This window comes from Schistosoma haematobium, chromosome 1, assembly GCF_000699445.3.
Source record: "Schistosoma haematobium chromosome 1, whole genome shotgun sequence".
Taxonomy (NCBI): domain Eukaryota; kingdom Metazoa; phylum Platyhelminthes; class Trematoda; order Strigeidida; family Schistosomatidae; genus Schistosoma; species Schistosoma haematobium.
In genome coordinates, this window is record NC_067196.1 from 79,823,138 (window position 1) to 79,839,408 (window position 16,271).

At 36.5% G+C, this 16,271-nt stretch overlaps 1 protein-coding gene across 1 annotated transcript in view; it reads right to left on the reverse strand.

Moving 5' to 3' along the window:
- The window catches only part of LRRC49 (Leucine-rich repeat-containing protein 49), a 32,654-nt gene extending 16,974 nt beyond the window's left edge, over positions 1-15,680 (reverse strand). The window contains exons 1-6 of the mRNA XM_051209790.1: positions 15,575-15,680; positions 13,598-13,711; positions 11,774-12,290; positions 9,466-9,942; positions 6,781-6,931; positions 729-925 (exon numbers count right to left, since the gene is read on the reverse strand). Of these exons, the coding sequence (XP_051075256.1) occupies positions 729-925; positions 6,781-6,931; positions 9,466-9,942; positions 11,774-12,290; positions 13,598-13,711; positions 15,575-15,644 (1,526 nt within the window). The 5' untranslated portion in view covers positions 15,645-15,680. The remainder of the gene's footprint in view (positions 1-728; positions 926-6,780; positions 6,932-9,465; positions 9,943-11,773; positions 12,291-13,597; positions 13,712-15,574) is intronic.
- Positions 15,681-16,271: the final 591 nt, after the last annotated feature.

A 16,271-nucleotide genomic window follows, 5' to 3' on the forward strand; every position in this document is an offset into this window, starting at 1 on the left:
AAAATCTATACCAGTGCGCATCCACGATCCTGCACGTGGTACTCGAACCCAGGACCTTCGAGCTCGTGCACGGACGCTTAACCTCTGGAACACTGAGCTGGCATCCAACAGTGTTAATGTCTAACGTCAATCGATCTATGATCTTGTGCAACCATTCATCCATTGTCTGAGGAAGATACCCGTCTCTATCTGACACGGATTGAATTCCACTGATCACAGCGTATTGCTGAGTGGTCTCAAACTAGGACGAAACAGCCATAAAGTGCTTCCAGGTTTCTAATGATGGTCTAGCTTAGATCGACTCATTAATTAAACTATTAAAGTTATTACAATCTCCACAAACCCCCATTCTGGTATTATTATTATTATCGTTATTACCCCGATCAACAAGACGAAATTCTCCTACTACTATGCATTTTATTCACACGATTCTTTTTATTTTTATTTTGTTATGGTACTATTATACTGATTGTGATTTGACACTTTACTCCAAATCATTCTGATCTTTATTAAATGACCTTTCTAATTTACAAACAACACAATTTTGAAGTATTCATGTCGTAATGGATACAAACGTTCACCATTATTATCATATAACATGATCAAATTCATTAGTGGATGCCTTGTTTTGGCCTTTGTAAAATATCGTAATTATGGACCGTAGAGCCTGATGATGAAGTTTAAGCAAACAATTTTTCGCTCAAATATTCGTCAAATTTATAACTAACTTATCAATAGAATTCTCCTGATGCATACTGTCATGCTGTTCATTTTCTTTGAAATAATTCAACAGTCCGTGAATAATATTTGTTTTTCTAGTTGTCGTCAGTTGTTGTTCATCTAATAAAAATGAAATTGGTACATTTCTTTTGAGTAAACACCGTTCATTCATATTCACTTTGTTGATTGATTCACTAGGATTAGGCTTTAAAAGAAAAATAAAAACTGGTGTAAAGAAATCGAGTGAACTGCCTTCAAAATATCCACAGATAAACAAAAATACTAACAATAATCTATTTTATAAGATCTTTTGTCTAAATTTGATTGAATAGTTTCACAGTATTTGGGCACCGAATTGATGTGAGACATTAAGGAGGAAGAACATATTTATAGACACTCAGCGAATGAATGTGAAGTAAATTCGATATATCGCCCAGTAATCTTACTTACTTTACTTACTTACTTACGCCTGTTACTCCCAATGGAGCATAGGCCTCCGATCAGCATTCTTCAACCCACTCTGTCCTGGGCCTTCTTTTCTAGTTCCATCCAATTCTTGTTCATTTTTCTCATGTCTATCTCCATTTCTCGGCGTAATGTGTTCTTTGGTCTTCATCTTCTCCTTTGGCCTTCAGGATTCCATGTGAGGGCTTGTCTTGTGACGCAGTTGGGTGCTTTCCTCAATGTGCGTCCTATCCACTTCCAGCGCTTCTTCCTGATTTCTTCCTCCACTGGGATCTGGTTTGTTCTCTCCCACAGTACGTTGTTGCTAATAGTGTCCGGCCAATGGATCTGAAGTATTTCGCGTAGACAATTGTTAATAAACACCTGTATTTTCTGGATGATGGCTTTTGTAGTTCTCCAGGTTTCTGCCCCATACAGTAGAACTGTCTTGACATTTGTATTGAAAATCCTGACCTTGGTGTTGGTTGACAGTTGCTTTGAGTTCCAGATGTTCCTCAGTTGTAAATATGCTGCTCTTGCTTTGCCGATCCGCGCCTTCACATCTGCATCAGATCCACCCTGTTCATCAATGATGCTGCCCAAATACGTAAAGCTTTTACATCTTCCAAATCTTCTCCGTCAGTTGTGACTGGATTGGTGCATGCTGTGTTGTATCGGAGAATCTTGCTTTTCCCTTTGTGTATATTGAGACCTACTGCTGCTGAGGCTGCTGCCACACTGTTTGTCTTCTCCTGCATCTGTTGTTGCGTTTGGGATAGAAGGGCCAGATCATCTGCGAAGTCTAGATCATCCAACTGCATCTTAGATGTCCATTGTATCCCGCGCTTCCCTTCAGATGTTGATGTCTTCATGATCCAGTCGATCACCAGGAGAAAGAGAAAAGGTGAGAGTAAGCAACCTTGCCTGACACCGGTCTTCACTTTGAACGACTTTGTCAACTGTCCTCCATGCACGATTTTGCAGTGTAATCCATCATATGAGTTCTGTATGATATTGACTATCTTCTGAGGCACGCCGTAGTGTCGAAGAAGTTTCCATAGTGTTGTTCTGTCCACGCTATCAAATGCCTTTTCGTAGTCAATGAAGTTGATGTAGAGTGATGAATTCCATTCAATTGATTGTTCCACAATGATCCGTAGAGTTGCGATTTGGTCTGTACACGATCTATCCTTACGGAATCCTGCCTGTTGGTCACGAAGTTGGGCGTCTACGCAGTCCTTCATCCTGTCTAACAATACCCTGTTGAAGACTTTTCCCGGTATTGAGAGAAGAGTGATGCCCCTGTAGTTATCACACTTGCTGAGACCGCCTTTCTTCGGTATTTTGATCAGAAGTCCTTCTTTCCAGTCTGTTGGTACTTGTTCCTCATCCCAAATCTTATTGAAGAGAATGTGGAGTATCCTTGCAGTTGCCGCTACGTCTGCTTTTAGTGCCTCTGCTGGAATGTTGTCTGGTCCTGCTGCTTTGCCACTCTTGATTTGTCTGATGGCCATGCTGATTTCTTCAATTGTTGGTGGGTCAACAATGATTGGGAGGTCTGTGGGTGCTGCTTCGATGTTGGGTGGGTTCAGTGGGGCTGGTCGATTCAAGAGTTCTTTGAAGTGTTCTACCCACCTGTTTTGTTGCTCTTCAATGTTGGTGATTACCTCGCCTTCCTTGCTTTTCACTGGTCGTTCTGGTTTGCGGCGATTTCCAGAGAGTTTCTTTGTCGTGTCATACAATTGTCTCATGTTTCCTTCTCTTGCAGTCTTTTCCGCCATCGTTGCTAAATCTTCCACATATTTACGTTTGTCGGCTCTGATGCTCCTCTTCACTTGTTTGTTTACTTCTGTGTATTCAGCTTGTGCCTTGGCTTTTTCTGCTCTTGTTCGACTGGTATTGATTGCTGCTTTCTTGTTCCTCATTTCTTGAATCCTATCCAGTGTACCAACAGTGATCCATTCCTTGTGGTGGTGCTTCTTGTGACCCAGGACCTCATGACATGTTGAAGTGATTGCCTCTTTGATCCCCTTCCAGTTGCTCTCCACAGTAGTTCCTTCTCCATTCAGTAGATCATGAAAAGCCTGGAACTTGTTGCTGAGGTCTATCTTGAATTTGTTGAGTTTGTTAGTATCCTGGAGAAAGGCCGTATTGAACTTTTGTGATACTGTCTGCCCCGTTGTCCAGTGCTTCTTGAGTTTCAATTTCATCTTGGCGATCAGTAAGTGATGATCTGAGGCTATATCAGCTCCTCTCTTGGTTCTCACGTCCTCTATAGTCCTCCTGAACGTTTTGTTGATGCAAATATGGTCGATTTGGTTTTGTGTAGAGTGATCCGGTGAAGTCCATGTGGTTTTGTGTATGCGTTTATGTGGGAATATGGTGCCGCCTATGACCAGCTTATTGAAGGCACATAGATTTGCAAATCTCTCACCATTTTCGTTTCTTTCTCCCAGTCCGTGTCGTCCCATGATGTCTTCATATCCAGTGTCGTCCGTTCCAACCTTGGCGTTGAAATCTCCCATCAGAATGGTCAGGTCCTTTGTTGAGCACTTCTCGACTATTGACTGCAGCCTATTGTAGAATTGATCTTTAGCGTCTTCATTGTAGTCGTTGGTAGGCGCATAGCATTGGATGATGTTCATTGAAATGTCCTCTTTCTTTGTTTTGAAGGAGGCTTTGATGATCCTCAGTCCATGAGATTCCCATCCTATAAGCGCATTTTGCGCTTGTTTGGACAGCATCAATGCAACTCCTTGTGTATGTGGTGCATTTTCTTCTTCATGGCCGGAGTATAACAGGAGCTCTCGTGTAGTTAGTCGTTGTTGTCCAACTTGTGTCCAATGTGTTTCACTGATCCCAAGTACCTCTAGGTTGTATCTTCTCATTTCTGCAGCAATCTGGAAGGCTCTTCCGGTGTCCCACATTGTACGAACATTCCATGTACCTAAATAAATGGTCGCTCTGGTTGTCAGAAGGGGCATCGGCCTCGTAACTTCCGAAGGGATTCGGCTTTCATCATGAGGCGTCATAATTCTTCTAAATGAAGATCTTCTGACTCCCAGGGCAGAGTTTAAAAGGTTTGAGTAATTTTTTCTGGTTAGCGTTTTTTTAGCGAGTTAGTTTTCTACGGGATGGGGACGCTAACCCCATGCCCAACCCTCCTCCTTTATCCGGGCTTGGGACCGGCAGTAGCCCCCGGAGGGACTCCAGGCGGAGTTGCCCAGTAATCTGGTGCAAGCTTTTTCAAGGAAATATAATCATGCATTTATTTACAGTCGATAATTTTTATGTTTGATTATATTTCCTTGAAAAAGCTTAGAAACTTTGGATTTACTCCATATTCATTCGCTGAGATGATGCTTTAAACAGAATGCTAAAGTACAATTACAAACTCCACATTCCCATTACATTTTCTAAACTTATGAGAAAAGGACTAAATGTTTCAAAATTTGTTGATCTACTAAAGTCTTTGACAGAGACATTCTACCACATAATCATAATAAATCTTTTCCTGATGATGTTACTTTATATATCTGTTAGTTATCTCTCTTGACATAGTGAATGTTTACAATTGGTGAATTTTTCTGACTGGTTGATCTATCGATTGATAAAAGAAGATAATTTTGTATAATATTCCATCATTATGCACAAACTTATACATCAAGTTATAGTGTATACCTTCTTTCTATATTTGTTTATCAATTGTACTACGTTAGTAGATATTAACGTTTCAATCAATGACTAATTAACTGAAATTCGGCTACATTAATGTACTTAATGTATTTCGATGTCGTATTCTATATTCCACTGAATAATTATTATACTTCAAAAAGATATCAGTCTCTCATGTGAAGAGATGATGAGTAATTTACTTCCCATCTTAAATATATGTGTTAGCACAAAAGATGGTTCACTTACATGATACATATAGATAAAACTTACAAGGACAAGGAACTGTCTCAGTTTTCCTAGATATTTTTCAGATCAATAACAACCATGGGTTGTTAAACGATTTATTCAATATAATTAATCATATTTGCACAACTAAAGTATTGAAGGTGAAGCAGAGTTTTTAACGGAAAAACTGATGCACAGTGAATATTCGTTAGAGTTCGAAAATCAATAAGAAGGCAGCATTGTTCCGATACCTACTACATTTTCGACACTCAAAAAGGTATATCTTCATCACCTTACAACTCGGAATTGAATCGAGTAGCCTTGATCTGAGACCAAAGCCTAAATTTTAATTAACCAAACTCATCCGTATTGAAAAAGCAATTTTCATGCTTAACTAAAAACTAAAAAAAAACATGTAAACTAGAGTTAGATCCTACTATGTTTTCCAGTTTACATGTATATGTGGACACAAATATGGGGAGGCGTAACCGTGACCTACATTTAAAGGTGGTGGGACAGGTATCCGATAAGCTAAAAAATAAACGGAATCCAATGCTTGAATAAGAACACATGATAAATAAATATCTTTATCCATTGTCAAACGTTTAGTTGAGATGGGCCAGTCATTCGTAGTGTTGTATAGAAATATATTGGGGAGAATACAGCTCTCTATTGAGACTAGCGGTTCGAAGATTCGAACTGTTTTTGATTACTCAAAACCCCTTTGTACTCTAAACCTATCCTCGTGATATTTTAAATCTAACGTCCAGAGTTTTGTGGTTTGTGTTCTCTTTACTGATTTCGGTGATCCTGTGCCCTCATTTATTCACCTTAACCTTTTCTTTTGCATGTCAACATCATAGCAAATCAATGTCTGATCAGATTGTTCGAAATGCATTGTCCTTATACATCACATAACTTTGTTATTACATTGAATTATTTAAATATACATTACTGTTTTTTTCTAATGTCAATATTTTGCATTTGTATATAATTGACTAAAGATTGTAATACTTTATATTTAAAGCATGTTTACTATGGATTAAATCTCAGTCAAAAATATCAACAACAACAACATAACATATACTTACTACTTTACACTGTCGAAATTGACGCACTTATTTATTGAGGTTGTATCTGATTGGTAAGAGGCCATAGAAATAGACATGATTATATCTTATTCTGAAAAGTTTATTTAAACTATACTTGCTAAAATAATTTCAGACGTACTATATTCATTATACGATGGAAATAAATACTGAATCAGCTTAAAAACGCATAGAACAACTACCGGGGAAACCATACTAGGCGAATCAATCGATCGGTGCTCTTGAATATTCGAACGAAATTTAAAACATCATGATAGATAGCTTGAAGCTTACTAAGAACTACGTAAAAAGTTTTTATTTAGTCCTCGAGATGCTTAGAATCGACAAATATATATGTTTTACGACAATACAAAAAGTATGATAGCGTGCAGGTTGAGTTACAAGAAGTATTTACTACAGATATAGAATGTTTACAAAATTGATGATTTCTCAGTGAACGTACGTGGGACGACCATTACAAGCTGTAGACTCTTTTAAAGATTAATTTCTTACAACTCAATTCACAAGTTAGCCTACATTCAAGAAGTAATCTACACATTATGGCAAACTAGCCTTTATTCAGATAAAACATGAAATCATTGATTAGCAAAATTAGTAAAAAACTTACTTTTAATGAATAAATAGTTGTATTGTCTTTAAAAAATCTTTTATCATTTGATATCATCTTCTGATAAGTTGGATCAGATACAATGGGATTTCCATCCAGAGTAACTTGAGCAAATAAATTTAAATTAACTAAACCACTAATCTGTGACCAACTGAAATCAAATAAAGGGGAAGTGTCATAAGTTGCACCATACGTAATATTAGCAGACTCATGTACAATAAATAAACTGTTTCATATATTATCCATTTGATTACATGAACAAACTGACTGTTGGATGAATACCGATTTCATTCCAAATGCTTTATTTGTTATTGAGTAAGGCCTATCTTTAAGTAAATTAATAAGAAACCTAACTATATATCAATAGATTGTTGCTGAACCGGATGAAGGATGCAGTAGACGCCCAACTTCGAGATCAACAAGCTGGATTCCGTAAGGATCGGTCGTGCACAGACCAAATTGCAACACTACGGATCATCGTCGAACAATCAGTTGAGTGGAACTCATCACTATACATCAACTTCATTGATTATGAAAAGGCATTTGACAGTGTAGATAGGAGGACATTATGGAAACTTCTTCGACACTACGGAGTTCCTGAGAAGATTGTCAATATTATCCGGAACTCATACGACGGACCACAGTGCAAGGTCGTGCATGGAGGACAGCTGACAGATGCAGTCCAAGTAAGGACCGGAGTAAGACAAGGCTGTTTACTCTCTCCCTTCCTCTCTCTTCTGGTGGTCGACTGGATTATGAAGACCTCTACATCTGAAGGAAAACACGGAATACAATGGACAGCTCAGAACCAATTAGACGATTTGGACTTCGCAGATGACCTAGCCCTCCTATCACGTACACACGAACAGATGCAGATGAAGACAGCCAGTGTAGCAGCAGTCTCTGCATCAGTAGGCCTCAGCATACACAAGGGGAAAACTAAGGTCCTCAAATTCAAAGCGGAGAACAACAATCCAATCACACTTGATGGCGAAACTCTGGAAGATGTAGAGTCCTTCACATACCTGGGAAGCATCATCGATGAACAAGGAGGTTCAGATGCAGACGTAAAGGCGAGGATCAGCAAAGCAAGGGTCGCATTCCTACAATTAAAGAACATATGGAACTCAAAACAACTTTCAACCAATATCAAAGTGAGAATCTTCAATACGAACGTCAAGGCAGTTCTACTGTATGGAGCTGAAACTTGGAGAACTACAACAACCACAATCAAGAAAGTACAAGTATTTATAAATAGCTGTCTACGCAAGATACTCAACATCCATTGGCCGGATACCATCAGCAATAGCCTTCTGTGGGAGAGAACAAACCAACTTCCAGCTGAAGAAGAAATTAGGAAAAGACGATGGAAATGGATAGGACATACATTACGCAAATCGTCAAACTGCATCACGAGGCAAGCCCTAACTTGGAACCCTGAAGGGAAGCGAAAAAGAGGAAGGCCAAAGAACACATTGCGTCGGATAATAGAAGCAGATATGAAAACGATGAATTACAACTGGACGGAGCTAGAAAGGATTGCCCAGGACAGGGTTGGATGGAGAATGCTGGTGAGCGGCCTATGCTCCTTCACGAGGAGTAACAGGCGTAAGTAAGTAAGTAAGTAAGTAAGTAACTATATATCAACAGGAACTAACAAACTATCTTGATGAAAGGTCAGTATTATAGTAGTTATGTAGGAATCAATGGACGAATGTTGAGTGTATGCAAAATACAGAAGTAGAAGAAATTAGGAAATAGTTTAAGGATATTCAAAGGAAAGGGTTTCATCAACATATTGTTGGACCAATCATTGGACTTCAATGAATCACTGTTATTTCATTTTATTTTTGTTGTATCAGCTTATAAATGATCAAATATATAATAGAAATGTGCATATTTAAAGTTATTACATCAAATTTCAAACTGATAGTTTAGATATTAATTAGAAATATATATTGATAGTTTAGATCATGAATCAAATGAAGCTAGAGCACCATGAAAAATCTGAAAGCACTAGACGACTGTTTCGTCCTATTGTGGGAGTCCTCAGCAGTGCACATCCATTACCCCACAATAGAACGAAACGGCCGTCTAGTTCTTCCAGTTTTTCCATGGTGGTCTAGCTTCAGTTGACTCATGATCTCAACTATTGGAATTACTACAATCTCCACAATACCCCTTCAAATATATATTGCCTTAGTGAAATTGTAATCTGTTAGTAAGATTAAACATTTAATCAACAGTTTTGTAATATGTCATATCTATTTAACAGTAAATACTTTTAATAGTTGAAATCATGAATCAATTGAAGCTAGACTACCATGGAAAACCTGGAAGCACTAGTTGAAGTTAGACATAAACACCATTGGATGCCAGCCGGCTCAGTGGTCTAATGGTTAAGCGCTCGCGCGCGAGACTAATAGGTCCTGGGTTCAAATCTGGCGTAGGGGTCGGGATCGTAGGTGCGCACTGCTGAGGGGTCCCATACTAGGACGAAACGGCTGTCCAGTGCTTCCAGATTTCCCATGGTGGTCTAGCTTCAATTGACTCATGATTTCAACTATTGAAATTTCTAAAATCTCCACAAAACCCCTTCTGATAGTAAATACTTTATTGTTATTCAAAATGATGACTAAAATGTATAAGTAATTATTATTACGAAGAATCATTATAGAAATCTACCTTTCAATATGATTAAAACTTAAAAATATCCAAATTAATTTTGGAACATTTTCAATTGATTCAATATATTGTATATGATTATGTCTTAAATTTAATTCATTTAATGAAATTAATCCAGATAAACCATTTACTGATGTAATATAATTAAATGATAAATTTAAACAATTTAATTTTGTTAAATGTGTTAAATTTTCAATTATTTTTATTTGATTATGATTTAAATCAAGTACATTTAAATTATATAAATTTTCTAATGAACAAATTTGTTTAATTTGATTTTTTCCTAATAATAATATACGTAAAGAATATAATGTTTCAAGACCATTCATTGTTGTGAGTTGATTTTCTGAAATATTTAAATAAACAAGTTTTGTTAAATGTTGTAAATGTTCAATCCGATAGATTTGGTTGTATTGAAGACTTAAAAAGCAGTATATTTCATTTGAATCAATTTTTGGACAACTTTTTAGATTCATTCTATGAAAAGAAGGGAAGAAATGAGAAGTAATTAAAAAAAAATTGAAGGGATTGAATAACGACATTTATATCACAATAGGACTATAAGTAGGAATACATGTAGCTCGGATAATGATTCTTTCTGTAACAGTGATTCATCTATACGTTAGAAACCAATACTCTCGGTTCACAATTGCAAACAAGCGTATGTGCATACATACACACATATCCACGGTTCAATCATGCACTTTAAAAATTTTATTAGTTGAGATTTTTAAAGTCTAAGATTTACTTACAAGTGTTTTTTTTTCTTAGGTTAGACTTTTAAATTAGTAACCACTACCAAGTTAAAAATAGTTATTTGAGTTCCCTAACTTTTAATAGTTATTTCAATCATATTGACTTGTAGTGTTAAATGCTCTCGTCTATCTTAGAAACTGGTAACTGTTTCGTTACAGCTCATTCAATATCTTTGGCGAAAAAAGTTACTGATTAAGAAATGTATAGTTGAATTAAATGTAAATGGTCAGACGTAAATTTACGGTATCATTCATTTGTGGAGAAACCACCGACCTGAAAAGGAAATTGGATTAGAGGTGGTCTTAGTGACCTGAGAGCGTGACCAGGGGACAACTGCTTGAGGTCGGTCACACATGGCCGTCTTATGGGTAATTTTTGTGTTAGCTCCGTACTTGTTGAGACCCTAACGCCGGAGACAGATATCCGTGGGATGAGGCGAGGTGTGCATTTTTAGGGTTGACCTTTTCTAACCCCACCCTTCCTTGTAGGAAGGCAGTATTGCCGTTATGCTGGTTGTCTGAAGGAAGCACCTTACTGCCATCAGACCTCTGTACAGTCAGCAGTACGACTTCGCCTTCGGACCTTGGGTTTGTTGCTTTTAGTCTTACCGCTCTTCAACCGACCTGTCTGACATGGTAGGACCTTGAGGAACGGTTGTTCCAGCCAGTATAGCTCGGTTGCTTCATCACGATAGGCAAGCCCGACCACCACGTCAAGGTAGCAACAGCGGTCGGGTGACTGGAGAAATCACCGAACTAATGGAATGTTTACTTGAATCTATGTTTATATCAAAGGCTTGCAAATATGTCTTCAATAGATAAATATAAATGTTGCACAATTCCATTAACTTGACCTGATTATTAATTTAGTCATTTTCTAACTGTCCTTCATATTCAAGACAACTCAGTTATACTGATGAGTTGAACTGAAGTATTGGTTATCCTTATGAAACTATTAAGTTCAGATCTACCAGACGTTTAGTAAATTTTATGTTACGTCATTAAAAAAGTATCTCCGAAGTAATAGATAACTTCCAAAAATGAAACTAAAAAATGTGATTGGAACTTATCTTAAATTTTAGTAACGTTAAGTTACTTACATAGTATCGTGATCTAAGAACAACCCAAATTCATAGTAATGTTTCAGCTACGAATTTAAAATGGTCATTAGCTTTAGAAATATCCCAATCGGTAAACCTATCAGAAATGTACCAGTAAGATTAAGAGATAATTGCACTGTATCCATTCATTAGATAAACTATAAAAGTATCTACAAATGAATTTTAAGGGCTCAACTCCACAGCAATTTACTTGTTAGGATACATAAGGATTATTTTTTCAATTCATATGAGAGTGATTTGTTGGAGTATTCTGAGACTACGATAAATCAACCTGTTGGTTCACTATATATCTTATTGAGTGACAAGAGATAAATTTTTCCCATCTTAATCAGATTCTCCAAATAAAGCTGACTTCTCATGGTTCGCTGTTCTATCTATGAATCAGTAAAAAAACAATGATCAAGATATTAGATCAACCAAATCATTACTTACTGTTCATAACATAGGATCGTTTGCTTTTTGACACGATCACTTCCCATAGAAACGGTAGAAATTTCAGTTGATAGTTTTCCATTATTAAATAAATCATTGCCATTTTTGGATGATTTATTATTGTCTTTTTCATCATTTTTCATCAATGTATCTTTTGAGCATAAATTAGTAGTAGGTAATTTTGTTGTTGTATTTCTCAGTTTTATTGAATCTTTAAATCCTTTTAGTGTAAACGATGAAAATGAAGAAGATGAAGATGAAGATAATGATGATCGTGGTAGTGAATATGCATTTAATTTTTGTCGCTGAAGTTGTTGTTGATGATTATGATTACGATGATGATTCAATGTCTTATTCACATCTTCATTCACTTGTTCGCTGCTTTTATTTTTCTGTGTGTATAATAATGATGATTCAACAAAACGATTCCATTGTGCAGGTATTTGTTCGTAACTACTTACGTTTGTACTTAAATAACGATTTGTAGGGCGTTTTAATTTGTTTGCTTGAAATCCATCTGATTATTAAAGAGGAACAATCATTCACTACATGATTTTTGTAATAACTTCAGCACTCAAACTTCGTTAAATAAGTAAATTTAAACTAACATAAAAGGGTTCATGCTACCTCTCCGATTTCAGAGGTTTTAAGATTATTTTGTCGTAAAAATGAATTCAGATTAAACAATTTCGGACAACCTTTTGAATTTATTTCATTGCAAATTTCTAACTAACTGAAAGTCTAGCCCAGAATTCCAAAGTCTCTGGTAATTAACTGACTAGTTTGAAGCATTTATCCAACGGTCTTGCTGAATGGAAATAGTGTCTTGGTAGGGAAAATGTAAAAGATCCACTTTGAACTCATTCAAAACTCAGTCATAAAAAGGCACTGGGTAAGTTTAGTATTTTTGTTGTGTTTTAACATTTCATATCCCGTGAAAAAGGATATGTTTTAAATAGCCTTTTTAATTTATATCTTCAGACAACTATATAGATATTGAATATCCAGTCGGTAAATCCTCCAGTTTATTCAATCCAGACTATGCTGACCGCTAATTATGAACGATCAAGGTTATTTTAATACGATTGCAATCAATCGCGAAGTCAATAAGGCAGATGACACATAACTTTTCGATAATAAAGTTCGAGTGACAGAACTCAAAAAGGAGGAAACAATGCAGCGTAAACTTTGGTATTTAATAAAGATAAAATCAAAATCCAGAGAAATCAGATAACTGAGACAAGAAGTTTCACGAGGAAATGCGGATTAGAAAAAAAGCCTATGTGATTGCAGTTTTGTTTATTAACAAAAATGGAAAAATTATGAACTCCTTAGCACTGATGCTATTTGCCTTTTATGCCTCAGGCTTTTTTGCTGCTATTTGCTTCATCAAAATAGTCATATGATGCAACCGTTATTAATAAAATGTTGATTAACACACTTCTGAATCACGAAAACTGTTATCTTTTTCCAAATTACCGAATTTTTAACCAATCAGATATATGAAAAAGAACAGGTGTAGTTGAGCCTATGGCATAAATTCACTGAAAAGCTGGGGATAAATAAGCAACTTAATCATCTTCATCAAAAAGACCACGAACTCAGGCAAATAATCGGAGAAGAATTCAAACTGATATCTCCACTTGTCTATTCCCTTCGATAAAAATGCACTTTGATCAGACAACTGAGAATGAATGTTGATGACTCAAAAATAAATTTGTTTAATAACAAAAGCGTCATTGTCATAAAAATAAACAGAATATGGCACATAACTTGAAATATATTAGATTTTTAATTAATTATTTTGCATGGTAATTTGCTTACCTACCATCAGCGTATTACAAGATATTCTTTGATGATAAGTTGACTTGACTAAAGGTACACCCCGATGATTAACAGTTGATTCGAGTAATTGAATGTCAACGTATTTCACATTTCCTGAAAGAATAAAAATATTAACATTGGGAACTATTAAATCTGAACGTGAATCCTTTAGAGATTTACTGAAGTTTACTTATGAAAAGTCATAAAAATGGATACATTACAATTACTCGTGGCATCTCGATCAGCAGACTTTGCTGACGAGCATCTAGCGGCTCATATTTACATGTTTATTTCTGAGATCTTAGAGTCGTGGATAATCTTTACTTGGTTCTTTAGGGGGTTGAAAATATCACTACATTTTACATATCAGTCTTAAATCATAACTGGTGTTGATTTATTATAATACTTTGCTTTTCATAGAGTATAAAACCTCAGGTTGACCAAAAGTCACAGGAAACTCATAATTAAATAGGCTTTCAGTAAAAATATACAGCGGCCCTTAACGCATCGTCTTGGTAATCGTTTTTGTCATTTTAATCCAGTTAGACACTTTATGAACTACCTTTAAACATTGTCATTTGTGAGCTTGATAATTGTATCATATACGCTTTACCATGTGTTTGCTTTATGTATGTCTGTCATTCTCACTCTAATTGGCTGTCGGGAATTCATACGTTAACACTTTCCGTATAAAGGGCGAGTTACCCATAATTCGTTGAGTAGACCTGGTCTCCTTCTCTGATTCACATCACTTATCGTCTGTCTGTATCGATAGATGTTCGAAATATATCCGTTCAAAATCACTCTCGCACTCGGCTTTTGATATTTCGTTGCTCTAGGCCTATGAGGGCGATAGAATATGGAACAAGTAAGTAGGATCTACATTTCATAAACATTATAATTGTTCGATTACACCGGAGTCGAACGGGCGCCCTAGCCGAATCATCCTGCAGTTGGGTCATTGATTATCAAACAAATCATCGATCTTCGTCAAGGTCAAGGACAACCAACGCGCATCAGTTAATCGTACGCCATGGACTGGCCCATGCGGCGGTGGTTTTACTTTCTCTTGTATCTACTTTAACTAATATATTTCTGTAATAAAGTCCTCTGTGTTGTACAGTCCAAAGCATCTATAGTACCTTGATATGGCAATGGGGTAGTCCACGTAAGGTGCTGACCACGAGGTGTGACTTTGACGTTAGCTGGTTCGTCACACCATTCCCGTCTAACTAAAGTAGGCCTCCAATCATTTCGATATAGATCATCCACATTGGTGATCTACAGGCACTAACGGTCGAATACTCATACCGATGACGCAAAAAAGTGATTACAACTAACCTAATAGAAGCATTCCAGTTGTCTAATGTTTTCTTTTCAGGAGAGTAACACGAAAAATTGCTAAAAACGTTTTTTCTATTTTCTCAGTACCGCATACATATTCACACGAATGCCCGCATAAATCCCAAGCTGCCAGCTTTGGGAAAGCTTCCCCAACGTCTGGGGAAATGTTGGGTTTTTCGTCTCATTTCCCCAAAATTTACTATAGCGGCTTCCCCAAAATGGACCAAATTTTCCCCAAAGTTGGCAGCTTGGGATACTTCAGATTGGAAGTTCAAACACTCACCCCACCGAATATTTTGTCGTACAAGTTAGAAGAATTTTGTTCCCCAGTAACAGTGATTGAATAAAAGTAGCGAACTAGAGATAAAAAAAATAGCATCATGATATCCTAAAGAATATTATCAGTCTCCGAAACTTTTGTAAGTTTTTTCTAATGAAAAAAAGGAAATTCATTTATTACACGATTCATAATATAACCAATTAATCTGATAGAGAAACTAATGCTTCTTGAGTCCCAGAATGTACTTTGATAGTGGGGTTGAAAGTATTCGGCTATGGATAATTTAACATTGGGCATGCAATGGAAACGTTAAAAATTACTCATAACCTCAAATAATATCTGAAATTACAAACCTCTAATATCATCCGATTTTTTTATGTCTTTTGAAAGCAAATCCTTCAGCTTGTTTGACGAAGTCTTCATTGGAACACTCTCCGAAGCGGTAACCATGATAACAACAATTTTGAATTATGAAGTCAGGAAAGGTCAACAATTTGACGTATTCAAACTGTAGCGGTAAATAAATCCCTAAAATAAATAGCTCTGTAAGTTTTCGACATTGGATGCTGACCATATGTTTTAGTGGACTCATCTAGCTGAAGGCGCTCGGTCAGGCATCCGCACCAGATCACGTGTGGTAACGCCCTGCTCAACATCAACCGCAATCGCTAGCCAGATTAGATCAGAGAATTCCGATATATTGGTCATCGCCAAATATACTCTTCCGGTCTCCTCGACTCTGTCTTTTGATTTCTCTTGGTGGGAACGAAATAAATTAGGTGTTACTGGTAGAAGCGTTGTCAAACACTGAATACCTGTGACATCATCATTGGTGAACCCGACGTGATCTGGTACACCTAATTGCAACTGTGAGTCTGTTCCTTTTTGGGATTTTTTATATATCATTGCCTTATTTTTTTATTTTTTTTTAAACATTGTGATTTTTTTTCGTGTTTTTTCTTGGATATATATATATTTTCCCCTCGTTCATTATCGTACTTCATACTTCATCATGACTGAACAGACACCTAAAGTACTCAAGCTTAAGAC